The sequence below is a fragment of the Kogia breviceps genome, chromosome 3 (genome assembly GCF_026419965.1).
Source record: "Kogia breviceps isolate mKogBre1 chromosome 3, mKogBre1 haplotype 1, whole genome shotgun sequence".
Lineage (NCBI taxonomy): Eukaryota > Metazoa > Chordata > Mammalia > Artiodactyla > Physeteridae > Kogia > Kogia breviceps.
Genome location: NC_081312.1, coordinates 53475516 through 53501806, shown reverse-complemented (window position 1 = coordinate 53501806; position 26291 = coordinate 53475516). Strand labels below are relative to the sequence as shown.

Here is a 26291-nt window from a genome sequence, read left to right as displayed (position 1 = left end):
GTGATGTTAGTATTTATAGGAATAAAGGGAATATGTGCAGTGCCCTTTACTTGGAATATCAAGACAATATCATTTTTTACCAACTGGCTTATGGCTTATTTCTTTTGTGGAGCCAAAAAGACCATTTACAAAATGGCTTCTCTACAATTCTCTATATCCCTTACTCTCTTCTTCATCTATATATTTGATAATTTCTTGAGCATTCACTAAAGAAATTGAAGTAAACAGCAGAGAACATAAGGTCACTATACTCTTAAAAACTGTTTCTCAAAATTAAATCAATATTCAAGTTCTGTCCATTTCAAAATTTTTTTAATTCATTTTTTTCTTTCTCTCCCCCTTCATTATTCTAATTTAAATCTTACTCAAACTTACTTCAAACATGCCTAACTGTGGCGTTGCCTCTATTATAATATCATTCAATGTACTATGTATGATATGATCAGATTAATCTATCTATAGAAGATGTCATTTTACTCATGATTTAAGACTATAAAATAAATTCAGATGATCTGTCAATTAGCCACAGATTTCCCTGGACTTGGCATTAAATGCTCTTTGTCAAATGGTTCTGCCAAACACCTCTCTCAATAAAATCTGTCCAATGGGCTTAAGTCAATTATGTACATTATTCTAATATACATAATTCTAATATTATTGTTATATTCTAATATTATTATATTATCCAATAATATAATTATTATTCATAATAATAGAATATTCTATTCTATTCACTTCTATTTTATTCTACCATTTTCCTTCAGCATCTGTAGACTGTGCCATAGAAACTAATACTTCATACAAGATACTAAAGCATAAAAAGCCATCTCTTCAAATTTTTCTGCCTCTTCTATCAATGCATTAAATTAGGTATTAGCTGTATTAATAACCATAGTTACAATGCATATGGTCATCTAAGTATACAATAAATTTATAAAATTTTAATTACTATGATCTATTAAAACATTAACCCTTTAATAAACAATAATAAGCAATGAATTATTTAATAAAAGCAAAAATATGTTGTAAATGGAAGGAGAAATAAACTCTAGCTCAATCATTATAGTAGCACGTTATGAAGACCAAAATAAAATTTATAATAAATTCATCCAGTAACCAATTTTACCAAAAAGTATATTTGTGATTAGTGATTTCTTAATTTTTCATTATTAACAATACCTATTTATGAAGATAAACCTATAGAAAGTAACAAGTCTCTACTTTGCTTATCATGTCACTTAACCACTATGTCACAGTACTAACTGCTCCCATTCATGTTACTACGGAATTTTGGACATGTTCCTATTATAGCACTTTTGTTAACAGGACATTAAGGACAATACTTTTTAAAAATCCTGGTATTCACTAGATGATTAATTTACTAAAAGTTTTGCTGACTGACTGGGTAAGCATGTGGGTATGATAATTCTAAGCATTTTAATATATCAAGATTTAAGAAGACAGGAACACGGTGAATTAAAATATTTTATTCAATAAAATATCCCACTTTCCAAAGATGACAGTCAAAAAATCACATTCATTGTGCATGTCTTAGGCGGAGTATAAAAAGGACACTACAAAAGTCTAAAATCCTTTATCATCAGAACCTATAGTGTGTATGTTAAATGGAGTCAAATGATGTTTGTGTTGTTTGGTATATTCAGATAATTTAGAAATAGTTGTGCTTGTTTCTTAATTCCTTAGATACTAAGAAAAGCAGACATTCAAATAACCTTTTTCTCTTGTCTGTTAAGCAACAAATGAAGCAAAAAATTGGGAGGCTAGTAGCTGTCTAAGGAGATTATACAATTGCTTAGCTGAGCCTAAAAAGTACAACTTAAGGACATTAAGATTTTGAGAAAACTTTATTTCCACACTAATTTTTTAACTTCACATGAAATATCTGTTCTCTTTTTAAGTTTTTTAAAGCAGTGATTCCAGAATTCCAGTGCTTTTTTATAGATCAACTGCAGCAACTTTTAAGAAAAGTGTATAAGCCAATACTCAAATTCTGAGACAATTTTCCTCATTATATTTAAATAAAGACCCTACAGTTTAACCAAAAGGGTCAGCTAATTTTACCAGAAAGGTGGGGGAATGCTGGGTTCAGTTTACCAACCCCATCCAGCCAGGAATTTAATAATATACTAGTGATTTTATAATCTTACTTAATTTAAGAATAAGTAATAAAGTTTCTAACAGTTTGTGGATTAAAAACAAAGTCGGATGCTTTACAACTGAATTTGCCATGAGTCTTAAAGGATCAAATTTGCTTCTCAGACTTCATTGAATCAGAAGCATGTTGTACACTTTAGGTCATGTTTGATATTAAAAGGGGAAGTACTTTTCATTAGATAATCTAGATAATTTATGGATAGAAGAAATTAGATATATAGGCTCAAAATAAAAATATAGGGTAAAAAATGATTTTAAAATAATAAAATATGTAACATAAATTAATAATCCCTTGAAGAAAACTTAGTCTCATAGTCAAAGACATAAATACTAATTATTAGAAAAGAAAATCCATTTTAAAATTTATGTTGCTTAGGTTACATTCCTAACATAGTTTATTTAAACATCATCCAAGTTATGTTGGTTACATTCAAAAGCTCATAGATTCAAGATTCTAAGCTTGGGACATGAAAAAGGCCATATGCATGTCATATAAAATCTTCATTACAATGATCATCAGATCAGAATTCAAGAGTGATTATTTTAAATGCTGGTGTCTGATTGTGTGTTAAAACAATGTTGATAACCAAATGTACATACCTGAGGAAGAAGGAATCTAAATTTTCTAAGATAATATAGAAAAATAACCTTATTTTACTTAATGACTTTGTGTCCCATTATTAAATGGGATATTCTTAAAGAATTATATCAATTTCATTGTATCTAGAATGCTTCTGCCCTATCATCCTCAATTTTGGTGTACAAGGGGATCTTCAAAAGAAATGATGTGTATTTAGGCCATTTTGCATGTTAAGATTTTTCATGTAAGGGTTAAGTGTAGCGAATATGGGAGTGGGGAAAAGAGTAGTGTTTATACATGATCTTTCTGTTCCTACACCATGTCTATGAACATTTCCGTTCCATTCATATTGGCAGAACAGCAGAAGGTCATTACTCTTTATTGAGACACCCACAAAAGATATATCAAATTTTCTCTTCCATGGCAAGATGTACTATCTTAGCAAAATTATCAATAAATAGAGTATTACAAAAAAAGCACTCCAGGAAAAAATAATACTTGTTTCTAAATATAAAAGAAAATTCTAGTAAAATAAATAATGCTAAGGCAAGTAAAGCGTTAGCTTCAGTAATTGTGTAAGAGAAAGGATTGTTTTCTGGACCATGGTTTATAACACTAGAAATATGTTTTCCTCTAATGCATAGCATGAATCTCACAAACTTGGGAAGAATAGTGTTAGCAGCAGACTTAGATCTGATCAGGAAGGCTTTAAAGTAAGACTCAAAGTGGAAGAGAAAAATGTGAATCAGTAAAATGGATATTATGGAGGACAGCAGGTTTGAAATAAAAATAAGACATAGTGAAAAAAATGTCTAGAAATTTTTTGTGAAAATCATGGTTTGGAATAATACTTAGGCCCAGGTTATACAGTGTACTAAATAAAACTGAAATAAAAATAGTAGATATGTTAAGCTCTTAAGATGCACTTAAAAAAACTGTTATACAACCTAGGCAGATGAGTGCAAGAATTGCCACAGATGTTTGTGCAGAGAGTGCCCTGCACAAGGGAACCTGGCTTGTGGGATAAGTGGGGGATGTATTCCACTCCACACTTCGACTGCCTGACAGTTATCATTATCTTCAACTTCCCAGGTAGGAGCCTAGGTTTGGTATGTTCAGAAACCTGTTCAAGGTTATATAGCTAAAAATGATAAGGCTAGATTGGCTAGAATCGAAGCCAGATGTGTCAGGAATTCATAATTTTCACAAAACACAGTAAAGGGAAATTTATACACACATATCAATGCATATATAATATATTCTAAAGTAGCAGAGTAGGGGGAAATTACCTAACTAATTTGTTCACAAGGATGAACACAAACAGGGAAATGTGTGTCACTGCATATCAGGGAGTTATGTACTAGTTTTGTGATCAGGAAACATAAAGACAGGAATTTAGCAGAGATGCTCATATCAGGAAAGGAAAATCTAAGAAGAGAAACTGTCATTGGAAAATAGCATAGCAATCCTAGCAAAAAAAATTATAGAAGGTAGTGTATTAATAACTAGTACAATACATGGATGAGAAGGAAGGGCATTAGTTAGGTGGATTTCTTTTAGCAGGAAGTCTAATTCTGCTAAAATTGCTCCAGTTGAGGGGGAGGACAGAGATGGTAATCATTCTGTTAAATTTGACTCATGCAGAAGGTGACTTGCATACATAATGGAGACTTTGGGAACGAAGGTTTAGAGGACTGTTAGCGTAAAAGAAAGGAATGATGAGTAGGGTTGGGCAAATTAATTTGGCAGATTAAAACAGGCAGCCCTTCAGCATACAGGAAGCAAAGGGCAGTTATCCAGACACTCCAAAAAAATATAGCTGAGGAAGAAAGTGAGAAACTAAAGATGAAATTCTGACTCTATTGTTGCAAAAAAACCTATAACCAGAAAACAGGAAAAGACACCTAAATAAAATGATTCAATTTTACAAATAGCAATTTGGTATTAGGTTCTTAGGTTTTTGAAAACATAGGTCATAAAAGATGAATGTGAATGATCAAATCATGTAGTAAGGACTTGGAAATGAATGTGAGGTGTCTAAAGTCAAGAATGTGTTAAGATGCTCCAAATATAAAAGATCTAAAAATATTAACTGTGTTGAGAAAAGAAAAAGAAAGGGATAAGTCCATAAACTGAGGGCAACTGCCGATCTTTCTTTTTTCTATCTTCTCTACCGATAAAAATTATCATTAAATTAGAATGAGTAAAACAAACAATTTTGATATGGATTTGGGATTTACTCAGATTTACTTAGGGACCAAAGTAAATGAGAGTAATAGAGAAAGTTTCCAAATGATCCACTCCTGTCTACCATGTCTGTGACCTGTGAATACTTAGACAAGAAGGATAAGAATATTCAACTTATAATGTATCTTAATTTTAAAGATGTGTCTTACATAGTCTTTTATTATAACTTTGTTAACAAGATTAAAAAAAAAAACATTGATCTTATGATAGTAACACTGAGTGAATTGCTGATGGTCCACCAATCTTTCTCCAAGCAAATTCTGTCCTTTCTACTACCCATACTCAAAATGCTATTGTGTGATTTAGCTAAGGAAGTGGAAAACACATTTTACAAATCTATGGATAATACAAAGATGTGAAAGAGAGCTAATAGCTAATGTGGTAATCAAATAAATCTTCAAAAACGTTTTGTTATGCTGAAATAGTCACTCCAGATAACCTACTATGTAACAGGAAATAATGTAAAGACCTACATTTAAATTTCAAAAATATCATTTATACCAACGAAGGATAACTGAGTTTAACGGTGGTTCATTTGAAAAAGCTATGATATTTTTACACAATCTATAATCTTCAGCTACCTTAGGAAAACGTATTTCATTGTTTCTTCTCACTTTACCAAAACATTTCTATTCTACAGACACATTAAATTAGCTTTTAAAAATCCTATATATAGTTTGAATCTCTTAGAATAAACATATGTAGAATTTCTAGCTTAGGAAACAAGACAAAGAATTATGCAGTATAGGTAAGTGTGAGAACATCTTAAATAAGTTTCTTTCACAGAAATTATACCATGTAATTTCTATAGCACATGTAATGATGAAGGATTTCAGAGAGGTCACTTTAATATGTCTCCTGTCATAGTGAAAAATGCATAAATTAATTTCAAAGATTTGTAAATAATTTGGAACAGTTCTGGGTAAGGTAATATTATCTTTGATATAGAAAAATATATTCTAGAATTCATGCAAATTGATTAAAACTTTATAGCCACACATCATAGGAACAAGGTCTTCACAGAGGATCATACACACACAAAAGAAGACAATTAAATTCCTCACCTGCCTAATACCCAACCGGTATGCAACGATCCGATCTACTGCATCAGGATTCATTTGAGTCCACTGTAGACTGTAGGAGTAAACACGGTGTCTGTTCTGCCACACAGGATTATAGGTATCGTAATAGAATTCTGGAGCATAGGCTTTTCCTAAAAACAGAAAGAGTCCTTAAATTTAAAAGACATGTTACAGTTAAACATACTTACTTATTCTCTATGCCCTTTTATTACTTTCTACTTCATGTTCCATAAATAATTCTTGTATTTAAAAAGTCATGTGATTAAAATCGAATCAATTTCTGGAGAATTTGAGAAGAGATGCAAGATTTCCTGGTTGGTTATATAAGCAGTGTAAGAGGAAGAGAAGAATCAAGGATGACTTCAAGTTTTTTGGTCTAAGCAACCAGAAGAATGAAGTTTCCATCAACTGATATGTAAAGCTATGGGAGGAACAAATTTGGGGGGAGAAGATCAGGAAATTATTTTTGAACAATTTGAATGATCTAATTGGAGCCCTTAAGTGGGATACACTTGACTAGAATTCAGGAGAGGCCAGGGTTGGAGATATAATCTTGCTAACCATAGGCATATAGATAAGAGTTTAAATTTAAGCCATGAGACTGATGAGATCACCATGGGAGTGTGTGTGGACAGAGAGAAAGGCTAAGGTCTGACCACTGGGGCAATCCAAGGTTAAGAGATATGGGAGGAGATAACAAACTCCACAAAGGCCTGAGACAGAACAACCAGTGAACAGGAGGAAAATTTAAAATGTGGTGTCCTAGAAATCAAAAGAAGTATATCAGTGAGATAGGGGTATGGGATTAAGAGACACAAACTACTATGTATAAAATAAGCAACAAGGATATACTGTACAGCACAGGGAAATATACCATCATTTTATAATAACTTTAAATGGAATATAATCTATAAAATATTGAATCATTATGTTGTACACCTGAGACTAATATAGTATTGTAAATCAACTATACTTCCAGAAAAAGTAAATAAATAATAAAAAAGAAGTATATCAGCAAGTAAATGATCAACTCTGTCAAAAAAAAATCAGTGAAGATGACAATTTGTGTTTATATTATCCATGTCTTTGGTCACTAAACTGAAATAAACCAAACAAAAACTTAACAACACAAGAACTTTGGTCAATAACAAAAAAGGTTTTTATTTAGATTTTAAGGATATGTGAGGTACACATAATATATGTAACATACATAAACCATCTCAGTTTTTGTCTTTTAATTGCCAAATTAAAAAATGCACAGACCATGGGAATTATATGTCCAACTTTTAAAAAAAATAATTAATTAATTAATCTATTTTTGGTTGCATTGGGTCTTCATTGTTGCGTGCGGGCTTTCTCTAGTTGCGGTGAGCAGGGGCTACTATTCATGGTGGTGTGAGGGCTTCTCATTGTGGTGGCCTCTCTTGTTGCCGATCATAGGCTCTAGGTGTGCAGGCTTCAGTAGTTGTGGTGCGTGGGCTCAGTAGCTGTGGCCCTCGGACTCTAGAACACAAGCTCAGTAGTTGTGGCGCAAGGGCTTAGTTGCTCCCAGGCATGTGGGATCTTCCTGGACCAGGGAATTGATCCCGTGTCCCCTGCACTGGCAGGCAGATTCTTAACCACTGCACCACCAGGGAAGTATCCCAACTTTTTGATATTCTGAAATATAGATTTTTTTCACACCATCTATTTTTTACCAATACATTTATTTATTAAATCAATATTTAGTTAGAGCCTATTGAATGCCAAGTAGTGTTCTAGGCAATGAACGAGGAGGTATGGCCTCTGTCTTCATGGAAATTGCTTACATTTTCTCCAACTTTTCAAATAGCTTTGCAATTTTTACTGGATTATGATTTAATAAGTTGTACATCATTCAACAGATTTTTTTTTTTGAAATTAGATTAAATATTAAATGTCCTCCTGGGGTTTTTCCTCCTGGGTTCCTGTATGCAGGAATATATCTTACCTGTTTTTTTCTTTTTCTTCATCATTAGTCACCTATCATCTAGGGATTGCAGAAGAGTTGATTCATAAGAATTTATAACAGATAGTTAAAGTATGAATGTTGAACACTAAGAAGGAAAGTGATGGTCTCTATTACCCTGGTGAGGTTCACCAGGAAAAAATGTCAGATGAACTGAATTTAATTTTTGACAAATTTACCAGTAAAATTAAATATATTGAATTAAATATCTGAATTGTAGTAAATTTGGGAAAGTCTCCTCTATCAACACTGTGTGCATTAAAAAATGTTCTATGAATATTCATTCAGTTTTATTAAAAATGGATTATCAACTCTATAAAAACAATCTTGCAAAGAAGGTCTCTGGAAAAGAGCCATCACATTCATTTTATTTCTTCTATATCTTGTATGATTATTTTTACTTATTACTAACTAAATGATAGCACAAATTCATGTTCACAACACTTAGCAAAATCTAGATGAGAGGAACACAATATACTGAATGAAGGAATCAATACCCAAAACATCACTGACAACCTGTATTTGAGACCAAATTTCCCAAACTGTTATTGAGGAGGTACATTTAGTAGTAGCCTAGATAAAGAGCCAGGGGTTTTGATTAAAAATAAGCATCCAAAACCTATAAATGAAGTAATGAGCTTTTTAAGTGAGAAATGTCAACTTAGAGTGTTTTCATTAGACATTAGTGTCTAGATTGAATTGAGGAGATAAAGAGTCTCAATGGTTGGTTTTTCATTTTGCTTATTGTTTTTTTCTTTCTTTTTTTTTTTTTTTTTTTTGAGGGGCACAGGGAGAAGAGGGGCTTGCTTCTGTTTTTTAGCCAAGAGGGAAATACAAGGGGTATTAGATTTAGTTCTAAGTATCACTTTTTTCATAAAATGAATGATACATTCAAATAGAATTGAGAAGAGAATAAAGTCTATTTAGCATGGAAAAGGAAAAAAAAACATCTCTCAGAAACTGGCAAATGAAGTTTTCTGAGGTTGAAACTCCATCACAGGCTAAATTTTAACAGATCTATGAAATAAGATGAATGCCAGTGAGTGGCTATTAAAGGATACATATTTTGACTTAGAAATGTTCTAGCAATCCTCTCTGAATACGGATGATTTTCCCTTCACTAGAGGTATTTAGTCAATACCTAACTGCCATTTAGCAGGGTCAAGATGGGTGAGTGACTGTCCACAAAATGGCCATTAAGGTAAGGCACAGTCTCAAATCTCTAGGGTGCTATGAAACATTTGCCTACTGTTTCTTGTATTATTTCCATTGTTTTAAGCACACTTATTTATAAATTCCATTTAATGTTCCTATTAGCTGTATTCCAATCCTGCTTTTTGTGGACTGCAAGAAGGGTAAACTAGCTGCATGTCATAAATGAAAATTGTCATAATACTAGAACTGATTGTTTATCTAAATATATACTTTTCAGGTTATTGAAGCAGTTTGACACTGAAGTTAAAAAAAAATTCTCATGACCTTGTGAATAACATGAATTTGTTTATCAAAACCTATTTTCAAGGTTGTGAAAAATTAAGCTACAATTTAACCCTCATTTGAATATTCTAAATAGATCCAATTTTACTATAAAATTCTATCTTCATGTTTATTTTTAATTACAGATTGTTACAAAGGTTTTTCAATGTATTTTTGGAAATACTTAATTTTATTTGCATTGACTTGTCTGCAATACATATGAGTGACATCATATGTAATATTTTTTCATGAAATATTAGATTGTAAAAAGAAATAGAGATGACCAGTTCCAGTGTCTCATATAACAGATAAATTTTGGGACAGAATAGATATGGTGATGATATATGGATGTTGATATAAAGTTTTATTTTAGTTGAATAATTGTACCACCTTAGAATTAAAGATGAAAAAAGCTTCTTTAGCTGGTACATAAATAATATTGATTAGTAACAAATAATTACTGATAAGAAATGATTTTGTGTAGTTATAGTTAAATATAAATATGCTTGCTACATCTTAGAGCATACTTTGTACTAAACCTCTTTTGGATAAACTTGATAAAGGAAAAATGCTTTCTGACTTTGTTTGAGAAATCTATCTTAAAAGTTAAAAAAACCAAAACCCACAAATTTGTTCTCTGATTTCAAAGCCAATCATATTTAATATTTATACACTTGTTTTGTAAGAAGCACATAGTATACATAGTAATACTAAGGAAATGTCCTTATAATAATCTTAGGCTGTAACAACAAAACATGACATCTGCTGGTTCAACAGGGAAAGAATTCACAATTTTTCTTCTTTTTTATCCTTCAGGCATTTTTTTTCGTCCTTCTAGCAAGCATGCAAAATTTTTTTTTCATTTTATTTTATAGTCTATTTTTATTTTTATGCAACATTGTTCAAGTTTAAATCATTTTAAACTAACTGACCTAGAACTATATTCATTATCTAAATTAGCAGATAATTTTTAGATATGTATGATTATCTACAGATTTTGGATTTTAAAATATTCTTAAAATATATATAGAGAAAAATTTAATTGTTCAAACTCTTAAAAATTTATATAAAAGTACATTTATTCTATTTTGCAAATAGCTTCTCAAAAGTGAGTAAATTGAGTTTTCAAAATATTATTTTATGCATAAACCTCAAAGTAAAAGATATATTAAGAACATATGACATGTCACTTTCTTAGTCTAAAAATGTTAGATTAAAGTATAACAAAAATCTTTCTTACATGCATTCCTAAGCTTGCAAGCGGAAAGGGAATTGTTTCTTAGGGGTCAAAAAACAAAGAACTGAAAATCAGACACTGAATAGGAGCTTAGGGAGAAAAGGAGTGTTGCTGGTGTTTGTATCCTTGGGAGCTGGAATTTTAAGCCCATAGGAGATGAGGTTAATGGGCCAATTAAGATGAGATGTTAGAAACGAGGTACCACATAACAGCAAGATCAGTAAAAACAGCAATCTCAGTACTGTATAAATGAGTCAGTAAACTTTTCTCCATATTGTGTTTCGCTTGCCTACATTCTAGTGACTCAGCTTGACAGTGACTGAAAGTTCCTAAAACTCTAGTTTTATCCTCATACATTTTGACTCCTTAAACTGAAATGCTTTCTTGGTGTAATTTCTACCTGCTTATCAATTCTTACCTTTTGGTACCCAAATCATAACTATCTTTCCTTTCTTTAATTATTCTTTCTTCAATGATAAATATTTATACTACCATACTTAACATTTAATTAGGAAAACACATTGTAATACTACATCAATATATAAGTACTCCTGAAAATATTTTCTTTATGATCATTTTTATTTCTCTGATTAGAGGCCCTTTCCCAGATTTAGACATAATGTAATTGGGGCCAATAGAGTGGACTGAACAATGTAAAGCAACTACTGCCTTTTTGTTTTAGAACAATATTGATGTTTCAATTTTCACACACATACATTTTTAAAAAAAAATCAGAATTGTGGTATAATAGATAATATCTCTAAATAAAGCCAGTTTTAATTTAATTATAGCCATTAAATAAATTTAATGCTACTGACCAAGAACAACCTTCCCTAGGCATGCCTATGTTTTTAATATTAATCCATCAATATGATATTTAGGATGATTTTTTCAAAAAGAAAATAAAATGGGATAATTACTGTAAAATTGATATAGCATTTATATGTTTTTATTTCTGATTGTAGTTTAAAATATTATTTTGAGAGCTTTGATAAGGATATGTTAACATAAATATTGATATGCCAGGGAAGAAAAAGTTCAGAAACTCTGTAACTTGTTCCCTTTCTCCTCAAGGATGCCTAAGGTAATTGTGACTCTACCAGACCACCTTCTAAACCAGGCTTCAGCAAACTTTTTGTGTAAAGGGTCAGATAGTAAGTATTCTAAGGCTTTAAATTGTGATCATAAGATATCTGTCACAACTATTCAACTATGATATTATAGATACTACTAGTTCATGTAGTTCAAGATGATATAATTTGAGACGGTAATGTAATACAAATTCAAAATCCTTCTACTTATCCAATGAGTTGACATGTTAATAATATTCCAAATTTTATGATTTTCAGAATTGGCCAGGTCTCTCCAATTGTACATACTCACAGCTGAAAATCTATATCTTTCATAAGTATTCAAACAACCCAAGGAATTTTAAAAAGTGCCCAAAATGAAAAGACTTAGAAGTTCAATATTCTCATGTGTAGTAGCTACATGTTGACAAAGACTTTAATAAATTTTAAGATAATTTAGTTTATCTCTCATAGACATTTGATTAAAAGAACCAATTATAGTTTGCAGATGTATACAAGGAATACTTAAAAAAAAATTCTCTAGAGCAAATTGAAATAGATTTACTATATCATTAGTGTATTCACCCCCCAAAATGGTCAACTACTATCATAGCCTTTTGGTATTCAATGTGTTATTCTCTGATATATCAACATTATTAAACCAAAAAAAATTGTAAATAAAAATAATATTTAGAATAGAGATTTAATGAGGTATTTAAAACATCACATATTTTAAAACCTTTAAAAGAAAACGTTGACTAAAAGCACTCATTTCTCATGCTTAAATTATTCTATATAAGACCCTGTTTAATGACAAATAAAAAATAGGATTCAGAATTATTCATAAAATCCTTATTATTACATCTTGCATCGTTTTGATACAGTGGTGGCTGTTAAAATGCTGTACTAACTCCATGCACTGCCCAAATTATAATATTTGCCCCCTTTCTATGGTTATGTTAAATTCTTTTATTTATTTATTTATTTTTTTTGTGCTAGGCGGGCCTCTCACTGTCGTGGCCTCTCCCGTTGCAGAGCACAGGCTCCGGATGCACAGGGTCAGCGGCCATGGCTCACGGGCCCAGCCGCTCCGCGGCATGTGGGATCCTCCCGGACCGGGGCACGAACCCGCGTCCCCTGCACCGGCAGGCGGATTCTCAACCACTGCGCCACCAGGGAAGCCCCATGTTAAATTATTTTATTTAATAGATTATAAACACTTTGATGGCAGATACCTCATTTTTTATATACTGTCCCCTCAGTTGAGGATATGAAGAAAACAAATTGAACTAAAAAAAAAATCTCTACTAAAATTTTTCATGTAAATGGTCATTTGCACTGTATTTTTTGGAGTGGAGTGAAGAGTAATTCAGGTACTTACTGCTTACAGAGTTGTCATCACAAGTACATTAACTAAAATTTTGTTGATTGGGAAAAGATTTTTAAACTTGTTGATATTATTAATGAAAATATCTCCCCAGAACAGAACACTCAAATATGTATAACCAATTTCAGTAGGATCTTGAAAGATTATTTCATCATTTTCCAGTTGTAATGTAGAAAGGAGTATTTTAGCCCAATTCCTTTCAATTTATTTTTAGGGTCTTTCTTAGGATAAATAACATGATGTTGTCAGTTTTGTTGCAGTGAAAGCCTTTACACAAATTGCCTTTAAAGTTTTATTTAAATAAACAAAATTTGCTGGAATAATCAATAGATCAATAAAGTATATTATTAGAATAACAAAAACTGATGTAGAGAAAAATGGAATAATGTGTTTGTATATTTACTTAGAAGTTGACAAATCTCAGTTATTCTTGCTTGATCCACATAGGTGCAAAGTTGATTAGTTATTAACATAACCTTATAAAATGCATTCAGAGAAAATGCCATATAGCAAGATTCTCATGAAACATCTTCATAAAATTCATACTATTTAATAAAATATGTTAGCACGAAGTGTAAGAGTTAAGTAATTAAAATTACATAGATACCAATGCTTTTTTCCTAATTAACAAAAAAACATTAAAAGAAGATACTTAAGACTTGTGTGCAAAACTAACTTAGTCTTTTCACAGTTTGCTTCAATAAGTTCACTTGAATATAATATCCTATCATATAATTCAATTTTCCTTTACAGATACTTCCTAAATGATTATATATTTAGAGTAAATATGTTTATAGAAATATCCACTCAGAAAATTATTTAACTATAATGAGTTCAAATTGTCTAAATTAAAATATCATTTTTACTTCATTTCTTGAAATGTGGAATGAACACAAGATCCAATTTTATACACTCTCCTAAAATCATCTTCATATATTAATAATTTAGCCTTTTTCTTAATCTCTAGGAAGGCAGAGGCCATTAAAATAAGACCAAAGAATATGGTCTCCAGGCGTATTTGCTAGGAAGTAGAAACTGAAAATGATGATCAGGCGCAAAGACTGTATAACTTACCAAGAATCCTGCCCTTTGTTATTAGGAAACAAATCACTCAGACTGCAATAGGTAGGCAATCAGGTAGGATTTTCAGAAGTAATATGGCTTGGTAATTCTTGCAAGAAAAGCGTTCATTTTAACAAATCACTAAATGCTCAAGCCACATATATCCATCTCAGTTGGAAGCTAATGTGATATGTTTCCCACTGTAAAAATTCTCCCCAATTTAAGATACTTCTCAGTAGGGTGCATGATTTTATTTGAGTAGGGATCTACCATATAAAGTCAAGATTATTTATTTAATAGAATAAAGAATTAATGAATATAGTATAGTCAGCAAATAATGATAGATTCATTTGTTCCTGGTAAGGAGGCTCTCAAAAATAATAATTATTTTATGAAGTAGTTAGGTTAAAAAGATATCTCTGGAGATCCCAATGGATGAAAATTTAAAATTTATTCTACTTAAATTATTTGACATAGTCTATATAAAATACCTATGATAGCACTTCGGAAATAATAAGTATTTAATAAACATTAATCTCACATTGTACCCTCTCCCATAAAGAAAAAAAAAAAAAAGAAAAATTGTAAAATAAAATTCTGTAGGAAGAGTTCCATAGTTTGGTTCCATTGTTACCGTTTAAAAGCACAGGAAATTGAAGCAATTTAAAAACTAAACTAGACAAATTTAAATGAGTTCCTATTCATTTTTTTAAAACTTCAATGAAGCACTATTTCAACACAATTGAGTCACCTCTGACCCCTTTTTGGCATCAGCCTAGAAAACAAAATATTTATGCAAAGTAGTTACTGGCTTACGCCCCAAATATATATGGTTGTCTTGGGTAATATAAAATAAATGCATGCACTTACCAGATAACATTTTAACTTAAATGAATAACCCTTTTACTCTAAAACCCTGAATGTACTTTGCCAAAAATGATGTTAAATATGAATAATATGAGGGTTTTTTTTCCACAATAGGTTTAGAATAGGATCCGGTCCAAAAAATTTAAAAGATGATTTGGATTTGATGAAACAATTAGCTTTCACATTAGGCATGTAAATAGGAAACTGCTAAGGGTTTAGAGAAAGTTTAGAAATAAAAATTATATATCCATTGATATTTTACTTGGAAATATCTAAGTAAGTGTTATGTGTATTAAAAACCACATGTTCTAAACAAAAATAATCTGGAGAGCTCCTCTGGGAATAAAGATGGTTGACCTGAGAGAAAGAAGAAAAGGCAACTCTTAAATTCTGTACTTCAATTATCCCCTTGTACAAAATGGAGTTGGCCCAAGGGCCTTTGCTCACTACTATTCTGTCAAGTATTTGAGACACCTACCAGAATTATATGTCTAGGATTTCTGTTAAAAGTTATTCTAATTTACCACTACAACCATGGACTCATGAAGTAAGAAAAATCTTGAGATGAAAACTGTATCTCAAATTTATATAGGAATTTACAGTTAAAAAGTACTTCCACAAATATTAACTTCTTTTAGTCTTCACAGAAGTCGGAAGGGCAAATATGCAGAGGGATATTACTTGGCTTGAACTGCAAATCTGGAAAGTTAATATGAATATAATAATTAATGAAATAATGCAGACTACTGTCCTTGTCTGGTCTGCAGATCATCCCTCAAAAAGATCCAAATGAGTATTTTGTGAGAAGGAAGAGAGGTTACACCATTCACCTAAATATGCAAAGGAAGTTGGCTTTCAGACTGAGAGGGTGTGATCATCCCTACCTTCCTCAAAGTATTTTATTTCAGGAATGTTAGGATGAAATGAAATTATTAGAAATCTCTCTTTTCAGAAATATTGCATCAAATACTCCCAAGGCAGAAGAATACAAAACTATTTTGCTTCATTTTATATTTTAGAAAAACATTTCATTAATACATGGTACATGTCAACTGTCAGGGGGTGAGGCAAGCACACACCAAACTTTCTTGTCATTGGTGAGGGAAGCCAAGGTCGGAGTAGCTATCTGGAGTACCACATTTGGCTATGTCACAATCATGGCTCTAGGCTGATTTTGTGATGCTCTTTTGCTATCCTTTCAAGAGTTATGCCATTTCTTTCATATATCACAACTATGCTTGTTAATGAGCCAACTCTGTAATACGTATATATGTGCTGGCATGGGAAGCACAGACAATTGAGGTTGCAGAAGAAATTCTATAGATCATTAAATTTCACAAAACAGAAGCAGATTCAGAAATAGAAAATGATTAAACATACATGGTGTCCAGTTCCTGGACTAAGCACAAATCTATTTTGTAGCAAGTGAACTGTTTTATAAAAATAGTGAGTATATCCCTGTTCTCTGACCATTTCCCCTTGCCTGTCCTATACATCCCATGCCTAAGAAATGCTACTAGAAAATCAAATCACTGAAGTAACTAGCAACCATTTATTCATAAACTCAATTGCTAATTCTTATATGGCCCAGAAAGGAAACAGAAATGCTATATGCCTTCCCCTCAAATATACATGGATACTTATGAGTCAAGATATGGAATAACCAAAATCTCTGCTTATTTACTAGGGCCCACATTTTTATAAGACTTCAAAACTTTTCCTTTCCTTTTTCTAGGAATCCTCAAAAGACATCTCACATATAATTCAAAAGTCACTTTAGGCTTTCCTGCCCTTTCTTTCTTATTCCAGCTTCCATAAAAGGGACAGTCAGAGAAATTCTCCCTTGAAGTTGTGTACAGTGTGAGGAAATTTTATGTAAATCTGAATTATGTAACAGAAACAGTATGTGAAAAACATACCAGCGTTCAAATTTGAAATAGAATATGCCCAAACAAGGGGAAAACCCCAAAGACAATGCAACTTTAGAGATTCAATTTATTTTTGTTCAGTTTGGATTTTTCTTTTCATATAGCATGTATATGTCTGTAGATATACAACTTCTCATAAAATTCTCATGAAATGCTTTCCTCTGGGGTCTTCCTCTTTGTAAGCCTGCTTGCAATATTTTACCTGTACACAGAAAATACTCTAATTGTGACATTAGGAGAAAGCTTAATCTACCTTTCTAGAAGGACCACTGGCTGGGAAGTGTGCACGGAGGGGGAACGGCTGGATGAACTGACCCAACAGTGCTCAGGCCAAGAGGACTGACTGTTCAAATGCTGTACTTAGGAAGCACATTAACTTCCTGGCAAGCACCATTGCCACACATGTGGGTGGTCCACTGCTGAATATGAATGTGCGGAATATCATTGAGGCAGGGAGTAAGAGGTGTTCAAGTGAGTTGGAGAGGAGCCCAGAAGGTATGCTGTTTATCTTCTAGGAACATTTATTTTCTCCAAAACATATAACTTGAATTAATAAAGTGGATTTAGATGTGAATAAAGGAAACCAGTCATTGAAACTGAATAACTGTGACTCTCTAAGAATAACCAAAAGATCTGTGAATATGACTCCTAGAGCAAGAAAAAGATTAAGGCACAGATAACTATTCTTATTGTATTGCTGAGAAGCACTGGTCTGGATCTGACTGCAAAGCAAGTATCTGCCTGCAGTTAGATCCTGAGGCTATTAGCAACTGTCATTTTGATCAGTGCTTTAGAAATAGACAAAGTTCATTAGAACGATGAAAGAAAGTGATTTCTTAAGTAACGCTTACATAAGTAATATAAAATTATAAGACTTTGATTATATCCTCTGGTCTGAAATTCAAAAAGAATTTATAAAAAGAAAACCTCTCAACTTACTGCTATGCCACAAAATATCCCTTGAGAAAAGACAAAGTATCAGGTTGTGGGCAATTATCTGTGGAAACTCTCACCTGACCATCTTAAGTCTGGTTTCTGGCATGTCTTTGGAACAAGTTTTGCACTGTTCTCATCCATTAATCATCCCTTCAGGGTGATGGACAAAGGCCAAGTGCTTAAATAGACACTTGGAGGTTTGGGATATGGCTTTGATTCCACTGAACTAAAAAGTCCTTTGATTCTTTCACAGATTGATTTTATTACCACCCAATATCTACAGAAAAAATCCAACTGTACTAAGTGCTAAACAGACTATTAAGAATAGAAATACTAAACATATAATATTCACATACATATGTGTGGATTTCTACATTTGGGTTTCTTTGCTTTATTCTTTTCTGGTGTCAGAGAATATTATAAAAATTCTTTTCTCTCAGGAGAAACTGCGATTTCAAACCATTTTTTATCCTCTAAAAACTGGATCTAATGCCTGCCCAAAATAATATAAGGAAGCTCTGAGCAATAGTTTTGGAATACTGAGTCCTACCCTGTTATGCTGATATCTCTATCTTCCCTTTATTCTACCCAGCAGTGATGGTCTTGCTTACAAAATGGTAATTCTCCAAAACCTGATTCATATCCTTCTGATTTCACTTGTATACATGACCTTTGTTACCAATATATTGGGTCATTCAATATTCTTAATGTAACAGTCACATTCTCTTAAAGTAAGAGATACAGTTGGGCAAAGATGGTAGTGGTTATCCTGGGGAGGGGAACTACTATGAAGATAACCAGTTTACTGTCTCCTCCTAAAGGAAAGTAATTAGAGGTTAGGGGAGGAAAAAGGAACAAACGATTCTTGAGGAAAAACCACATGTTTAAAAAATTAACACAATATGGGTTAGAAAAAGTATATACATGACAATAGTAAATTGAATAATGTCATTCATATTATGAAACACCACCTATTCCCAACCCTATCTTATTTGGCAAATATCATCCACTTTTCAGTAATACTTGAGGTATAATTTACATACAATAAAATGCACAGATTTTAAGTGCAGATTTCACTGAGTCTAGGAAAATATATATTACTATGTAATAGCCAATCAAGATATAGGAGATTTCCATCACTGCAGAAAGTTACCTCCTACTCCTTTGTAATCAACTCCACTCTCAGCCCCAGCCAAAGAATATAATTTCTATTACTAAAGATTAGTTTTGCGTGTTCAGGAAATTCATATAAATGGAATCATAAAGTATGCACTTTCTGTTGGCTAGTTGTGTTTATTCAATATAATTGTCTTTGAAATCCACCCATTCATGTATTGTATCAGTAGTTGTCTCCACTTTTATGACTGAGTAAAATTCCACTGCATGAGTAGATTAGATCACAAGTTGTTTATCCAGCCACATGTTGATGAATATTTGGGTTGTTTCTAGTCAGACACTATTATAAATAGAGCTGCTATTAAAGTTTGTGTATAAATCTCTGTATAGACATACATTTTCATTTCTGTTGAGTAATCATCTAGGAGTGGAATTGCTGGATCACTTGGTAAGTAAATATTTAAGTTTCTGAGATAGTTACAAGCCATTTTCAAAACAGAAATCCCATTCTACACTCCCAGCAAGAATGTGTGATAATTTCAGGGACTATATATCCTCACCTACATTTGCTATTGTCAGTCTTTTTAACTTTTGTCATTATAATGTGTGTGTAGTTCTAACTCATTGTGTTTTAAATTTCATTTCTCTGATAACAAATGATGGCTACCAGTTTTAATACAAATACTGGTCAATTGTATGCTATTTTGTGCAATGTATATTCAAGTCTCTTGCCAATTTTAATTGGACCATTAGTCTTATTATTGAATTTTAAGAATTATATACTCTGGATACAAACACTTTGTCACAAATATGTATTTCAAATTTTTTTCCAGCCTGTGGCCTGCTTTTTCCTTTTTCCCTATTTTTTGTTTCTTTAGACCAATAATTTTTTTTAAAAAAAATTATTGGAATGTAGTTGATTTACGTTGTATTAGTTTCAGGTGTATAGCAAAGTGAATCAGTTATATACATACATATATCCACTCTGCTTAAGATTCTTTTCCCACATAGGTCATTAAAGAGTATTGAGTAGAGTTCCCTGTGCTATACAGTAGTATATCTACAGTGGAATATTACTCAGCCATACAAAAGGACAAAATAATGCTATTTACAGCAATATGGATGGACCTAGAGATTGTCATACTGAGTGAAGTAAGTCAGACAGAGAAAGACAAATGTCATATGATATTGCTTATATGTGGAAGCTTTTTCCTTTTTAAATGAGGTCTTTTGAAGAGCAGGAAGACTGCAGTTTTAATTATGCTTGTATTATTATTATTCATATTATTTTTAAATGACTGGTGATTTTGGGGGTTTACTTCCTATTCCAAATTTGCCTAGATTTTCTCCTGAGTTTTCTTCTAGAATTTTACTATTTTAGTTTTTTATATTTATACTACAATCAATTTTAAATTAATTTTGTGCATAATGTGAGGTATTGTTTAAGGTTTATTTTTTTAATATGAATATCCAGTTGTTCTAGCACAATTTATTCAGAAGACTATCATTTCCTAATGGATTATGCTGGTGACTTTGAAAAACTCATTTGACCATATGGTATCATCTCTGTGACCTTAGAGGTCTATTTCTGAATCCTTTATCCTGTTTCAATGAACCATGTGTTTATATTTATACAAAACCCACACTATCTTGATTACTGTAACTTTACAGTAAGACTTGGAACAGGATAGTGTGAGTCCTCCAACTTTGTTTTCTTTCCCCTTCCACATAGGTCTAGCTATTGTTAAGCCTTAGCTTTCCAAATAAAATCTAGAGTCAGCTCTTCAATTTCTATAGAAACAAAACCAAAAACAACCATGCTGGGTATTTTGTTGGGATTGCAGTGAATCTGTAGATCAATTCGGAGACAATAAGTATGAAAACAATATTGATTCTTCCAAAGTATGAACTTGATATTTCTCCACTTATTTCGGTTCCTTTCCCCCAGCAGTTTTAAAATATTTTTCAGTGTACGTTTTGTGCATATTTTATTAAATTTATTTACACTTTGATATCACTGGAAATGGTATTTTTTACCCTTCAGTTTCAAATTTTTATAGCTATTATACAGAAATATGATTGATTTTACATACTAATTTCATACCCTATGCTCTTGCTAAATTATCTTAATTCAAGTAGATTTTCTCATAGATACTTTAGCACTGTCTTCAAAAACAATGACATAATCTGTGACTAGAAGTAATTTTGCTTCTTCCTTTCTAATTTTTATGCATGTTACTTACTTTCCTTGTGTTATTGGAGTGGTAAGGACTTGCAGTACAATATTTGTGACTAATGAGAGTGGGTATTTTTGTTTTGCTCTCAATTTTAGAAGGAATATGTCTGATCAGCATATTATCTATCTTGGTGAGTATTCCATGTGCACATGTAACAATGTGTAGTTTAAAACTTTGGGTATGATAATCTACAAATATCAGTTAATTTAGTTTGCTTGCAGTATGGTTCAGATCTTCTAAAACATTAGTGATTTTCTGGGTACATATTCTATAAATTATTCATAGATGGATGTTAAATCCTTTAGTGTAATTATGAGTATATTATTCCTCCCGGCACTTCTTTATTTATGAATTTTGAAGCTCTATTATTAGGACCACACATATTTATATCTGTATAATCTTCCCTATAAATTGCTCTTTTACTATTATTATTATTTTTGTGGGTAAATGTGGTACGCGGGTCTCTCACTGTTGTGGCTTCTCCCGTTGCGAAGCACAGGCTCCAGACGCACAGGCTCCGTGGCCATGGCTCACGGGCCCAGCTGCTCCGTGGCATGTGGGCTCTTCCTGGACCGGTGCATGAACCGGTGTCCCCTGCATCCGCAGGCGGATTCTCAACCACAGCGCCACCAGGGAAGTCCTCTTTTACTATTATTAAATGGCCCTCTTTAACTCTTAAAATTTTCTGTCTTGAAGTCTATTTTGTCCAGCAATAATATAGCCACGTCAGCTTTCTTATGTGCTCTTCGCATGTTATGTATTCCTCCATCCTGTCCTTTCAGCTTGTGTCTTTGTATTTAACATGTGTTTCTTGAAGATAGCAGTGTCTATCTTGTAGATAGCTTGCTTCTTGTTGTTTTTTTTAAAAATCCAGTCCAATGATTTCTGACAACTGAAGTGCTAAGTTCATTTACATTTCATGTCATTATTAATAAAATTGGGTTAAAGTCTATCATCTTGCTCATTGTTTTCATTGTCCCTTCAGTGTTTTTGTTGTTGTTCACCTGTTATCTTTTCCTCTGATATTTTGAGTAAATTCGAATGTATTTTAGTTTCTTCAATGCACCACTTTTTAAAAATATTTATTTATTTAAATATCTTTATTGGAGTATAATTGCTTTACAGTGGTGTGTTAGTTTCTGCTTTATAACAAAGTGAATCAGTTATACCAATACAGATATCCCCATATCTCTTCCCTCTTGTGTCTTCCTCTCTCCCACCCTCCATATCCCACCCCTCTAGGTGGTCACAAAGCACTGAGCTGATCTCCCTGTGCTATGCAGCTGCTTCCCACTAGCTATCTATTTTCCATTTGGTAGTATATATAAGTCCATGCCACTCTCTCACTTTGTCCCAGCTTACCCTTCCCCCTCCCTGTGTCCTCAAGTCCATTCTCTAGTGGGTCTGTGTCATTATCCCCGTCCTGCCCCTAGGTTCTTCATAACCAGTTGTTTTTTTTTTTTAGATTCCATATACATGTGTTAGGATACGGTATTTGTTTTTCTCTTTCTGACTTACTTCACTCTGTATGACAGACTCTAGGTCCAACCACCTCACTACAAATAACTCAATTTTGTTTCTTTTTATGGCTGAGTAATATTCCATTGTATATATGTGCCACATCTTCTTTATCCATTCATCTGTCGATGGACACTTAGGTTGCTTCCATGTCCTGGCAATTGTAAATAGTGCTGCCATCATCCAAAAATTCACAAACAATAAATGCTGGAGAGGGTGTGGATAAGAGGGAACCCTCTTGCACTGTTGGTGGGAATGTAAATTGATACAGCCACTATAGAGAACAGCATGGAGGTTCCTTAAAAAAATAAAAATAGAACTACCATACAACCCAGCAATCCCACTACTGAGCATATACCCCAACAAAACCATAATTCAAAAAGAGACATGTACCACAATGTTCATTGCAGCAAGGCACCACTTTTTAAAAAACTTTTTAGAAGTTTCTGTATGGCAAAAACTATGCAACTTTAACTTACTGATTCTATTTAGAGTCAATATTGTATCACTTAATATATCACACTTCACATTTCATGCTTCTCTGAGGTCCCTATTTGCGTCTCAGTTCCTACTTCCCAAATGTCATAAATTTAGAACAATACAACTCAAATTAATCCCATCACTGTGCTATTGCTGTAACATTTTGCTTCGTGATATGTTAAAAACCCTAACTTATAATGTTATTATTTTTGCTTCAAACCAAGGATTGACAGACTTTTCCTCAAAGGGCTAGACGTAAATATTGGGTTGGCCCAGAAGTTCGTTTGGGTTTTTCAGTAACATCTTACGGAAAAATCTGAATGAACTTCTGGGGAAACCCAATATTTTAGGTTTATGAGCCATATGGTTGCTGTTACAACTACTCATCTCTCCTGTTGTAGCATGAATGGAGGCATAGACAATACATAAGCAAGTGAAGAAAGCTATGTTGCAATTAACCTTTATCTATAAAAACTGTTGGCTGGTCCCCAAGCTGTAATTTGCTGACCATTGTTTGTACAGCTGTTTATTAGGGAAATTACAAAAAATTTTATCTTTACCCACCTATTTACTGGATCTGATCATCTTCATTTCATTTTTTCCCCATGTTTATTGAGGTATAATTGGTATACAAAAAAAGTACATATAATTAATATAATACAATTTGGTAAATTTAGACATACGTATACCTCCTGTTACTATCACCACAATCTAGGTAATAAATATATCCATCACCTCCAAAAGTTTCCTTGTGTTCATGTGTGGGTGTGTAGGTATGTATGTTAAGAGCCCAGAAATAAACTCACTCACATATGGTCAACTGATCTTCTTCAAAGGTACTGAGAATGCACAATGGAGAAAGGATAGTCTCTTTAAAAAATGATGTTGAAAAAACTAGATATCCACATTAAAGAGAATGAAATTGGACCCGTGTCTTTCACCATACACAAAATTTAACTCATAATGGGTTAAAGATTTGAATATAAGATCTGAAAACATAAAACTCACAGAAGAAAACATAGGAGAAAAGATTCTTTATTTCTTTTTGTAGATCCTGGTTTCCACTGATAACTTTTCCCTTTAATATGAAGAATATCTTTTGGTATATTGTGTGGTACAGTTTTACTGACTACTAATTCTCCAGCTTTCATTTTCCAGAAAAATATATTTGTTTGACCCTATTTTAAAGCACATTTTCACTGGAAATAAAATTATTAACTGACAGCATTTTAAAGATGTTTAAAGATTTAAAGATGTGTCATTGTCTTCTAGCTCACATTGCTTCTAATGAGAAGGTAACTGTCATGCATATCATCACAATATCATTTTTATTCTGGCTGATTTGAAAACTTCCTGTCTTTGGTTTTCTGCAATTGGATTATGATGTGCCTAGGTGTGATTTTTTTTTTTTTTTTTTTTTTTTTTTTTGTGGTACGCGGGCCTCTCACTGTTGTGGCCTCTCCCATTGCGGAGCGCAGGCTCCGGACGCACAGGCTCAGCAGCCATGGCTCACGGGCCCAGCCGCTCCGTGGCATGTGGGATCTTTCCGGACCGGGGCACGAACCCGTGTCCCTTGCATCAGCAGGCGGATTCTCAACCACTGCGCCACCAGGGAAGCCCCCTAGGTGTGATTTTATTTGTATTTTTTCTTGGTTTGTGTTCCATGATATGATTGGATCTGTGAGTTCGAAAAACTTTTTTTTTCTTTGGTCCCATTCTCATTCTTTTCTAGAACGTCTGGAACTTCAATTGCAATTATTTAGGCCATTTTTCATTATCTTCCCGGTCCTTAGGTCTCTTTTCTTTAGTCTTCAGTCTTTTTTCTATCCAGCAGATTGTCTCAGCTCTTTCAATTTCACTGACGCTTCTACCTTTTCCAATATTTTGTTCATTCCATCTAGGTAATTTTTTCATTCCAGTTATTATACTGTTTTAGTTATAGTATTTGCATTTGGTTTTTTTTAAAGGATTTTTTCCCTCTGCTGAAATTTCTTATGCATTTACTCATAAATACTGCATTTATCTTTAAATGTTTGAACATATTTTCCTTTAATACTTTGAAATTATTATAATAGCTAGGCTTTGCTATATCCAAAATCTGGGCTGTCTCAGGGTTAGTTTTTAAAAGACCACTGTTATTCTCTCTTTTTTTTTTTAGTTTATTTTAAAAATTTATATTATTTATTTTTGGCTGCATTGGGTCTTTTTTGTTGCGCATGGGCTTTCTCTAGTTGCAGCGAGCAGGGGCTACTCTTTTTTTTTTTTTTACAGTATGCAGGCCTCTCACCGTTGTGGCCTCTCCCGCTGCGGAACACAGGCTCTGAATGCGCAGGCTCAGCGGCCATGGCTCACAGGCCCAGCTGCTCCGCGGCATGTGGGATCTTCCCGGACCGGGGCACGAACCCGTGTCCCCTGCATCGGCAGGCGGACTCTCAACCGCTGCACCACCTCTTCATTGCGGTGCATGGGCTTCTCATTTCAGTGACTTCTCTTGTTGCGGAACATGGGCTCTAGGCATATGGGTTTTGGTAGTTGTGGCACACAAGCTCAGTAATTGTGGCTTGCGGGCTCTAGAGCACAGGCTCAGTAGTTGTGGCGCATGGGCTTAGCTGCTCTGCAGCATGTGGGATCTTCCCAGACCAGGGCTTGAACCCATGTCCCCTGCATTGGCAGGAGGATTCTTAACCACTGCACTACGAGGGAAGTCCCATGACCACTGTTATTCTTGACTAAGGCTAATACTTTCCTATTTTCCTTGCATGTCAGGTAATTTTTATTATTTATTGAGCATTGTTAGTAATTATCACTACATTATTACATTGTAATGTATAATACATATTATATATTATAGATAACTGGACTATGCTCTCTTCCTCTAAAGAGTGTCGCTGTTTATTCTAGTAGGT

At 33.0% G+C, this 26291-nt stretch overlaps 1 protein-coding gene across 7 annotated transcripts in view; it reads right to left on the bottom strand.

The window, feature by feature from the left end:
• The window catches only part of MDGA2 (MAM domain containing glycosylphosphatidylinositol anchor 2), an 819485-nt gene that overhangs the window by 80065 nt on the left and 713129 nt on the right, over positions 1-26291 (bottom strand). For all 7 annotated transcript variants that reach the window (XM_059056743.2, XM_067028497.1, XM_067028498.1 and 4 more), the window contains one exon: positions 6067-6215. In XM_059056743.2, the coding sequence (XP_058912726.1) occupies positions 6067-6215 (149 nt within the window). The remainder of the gene's footprint in view (positions 1-6066; positions 6216-26291) is intronic.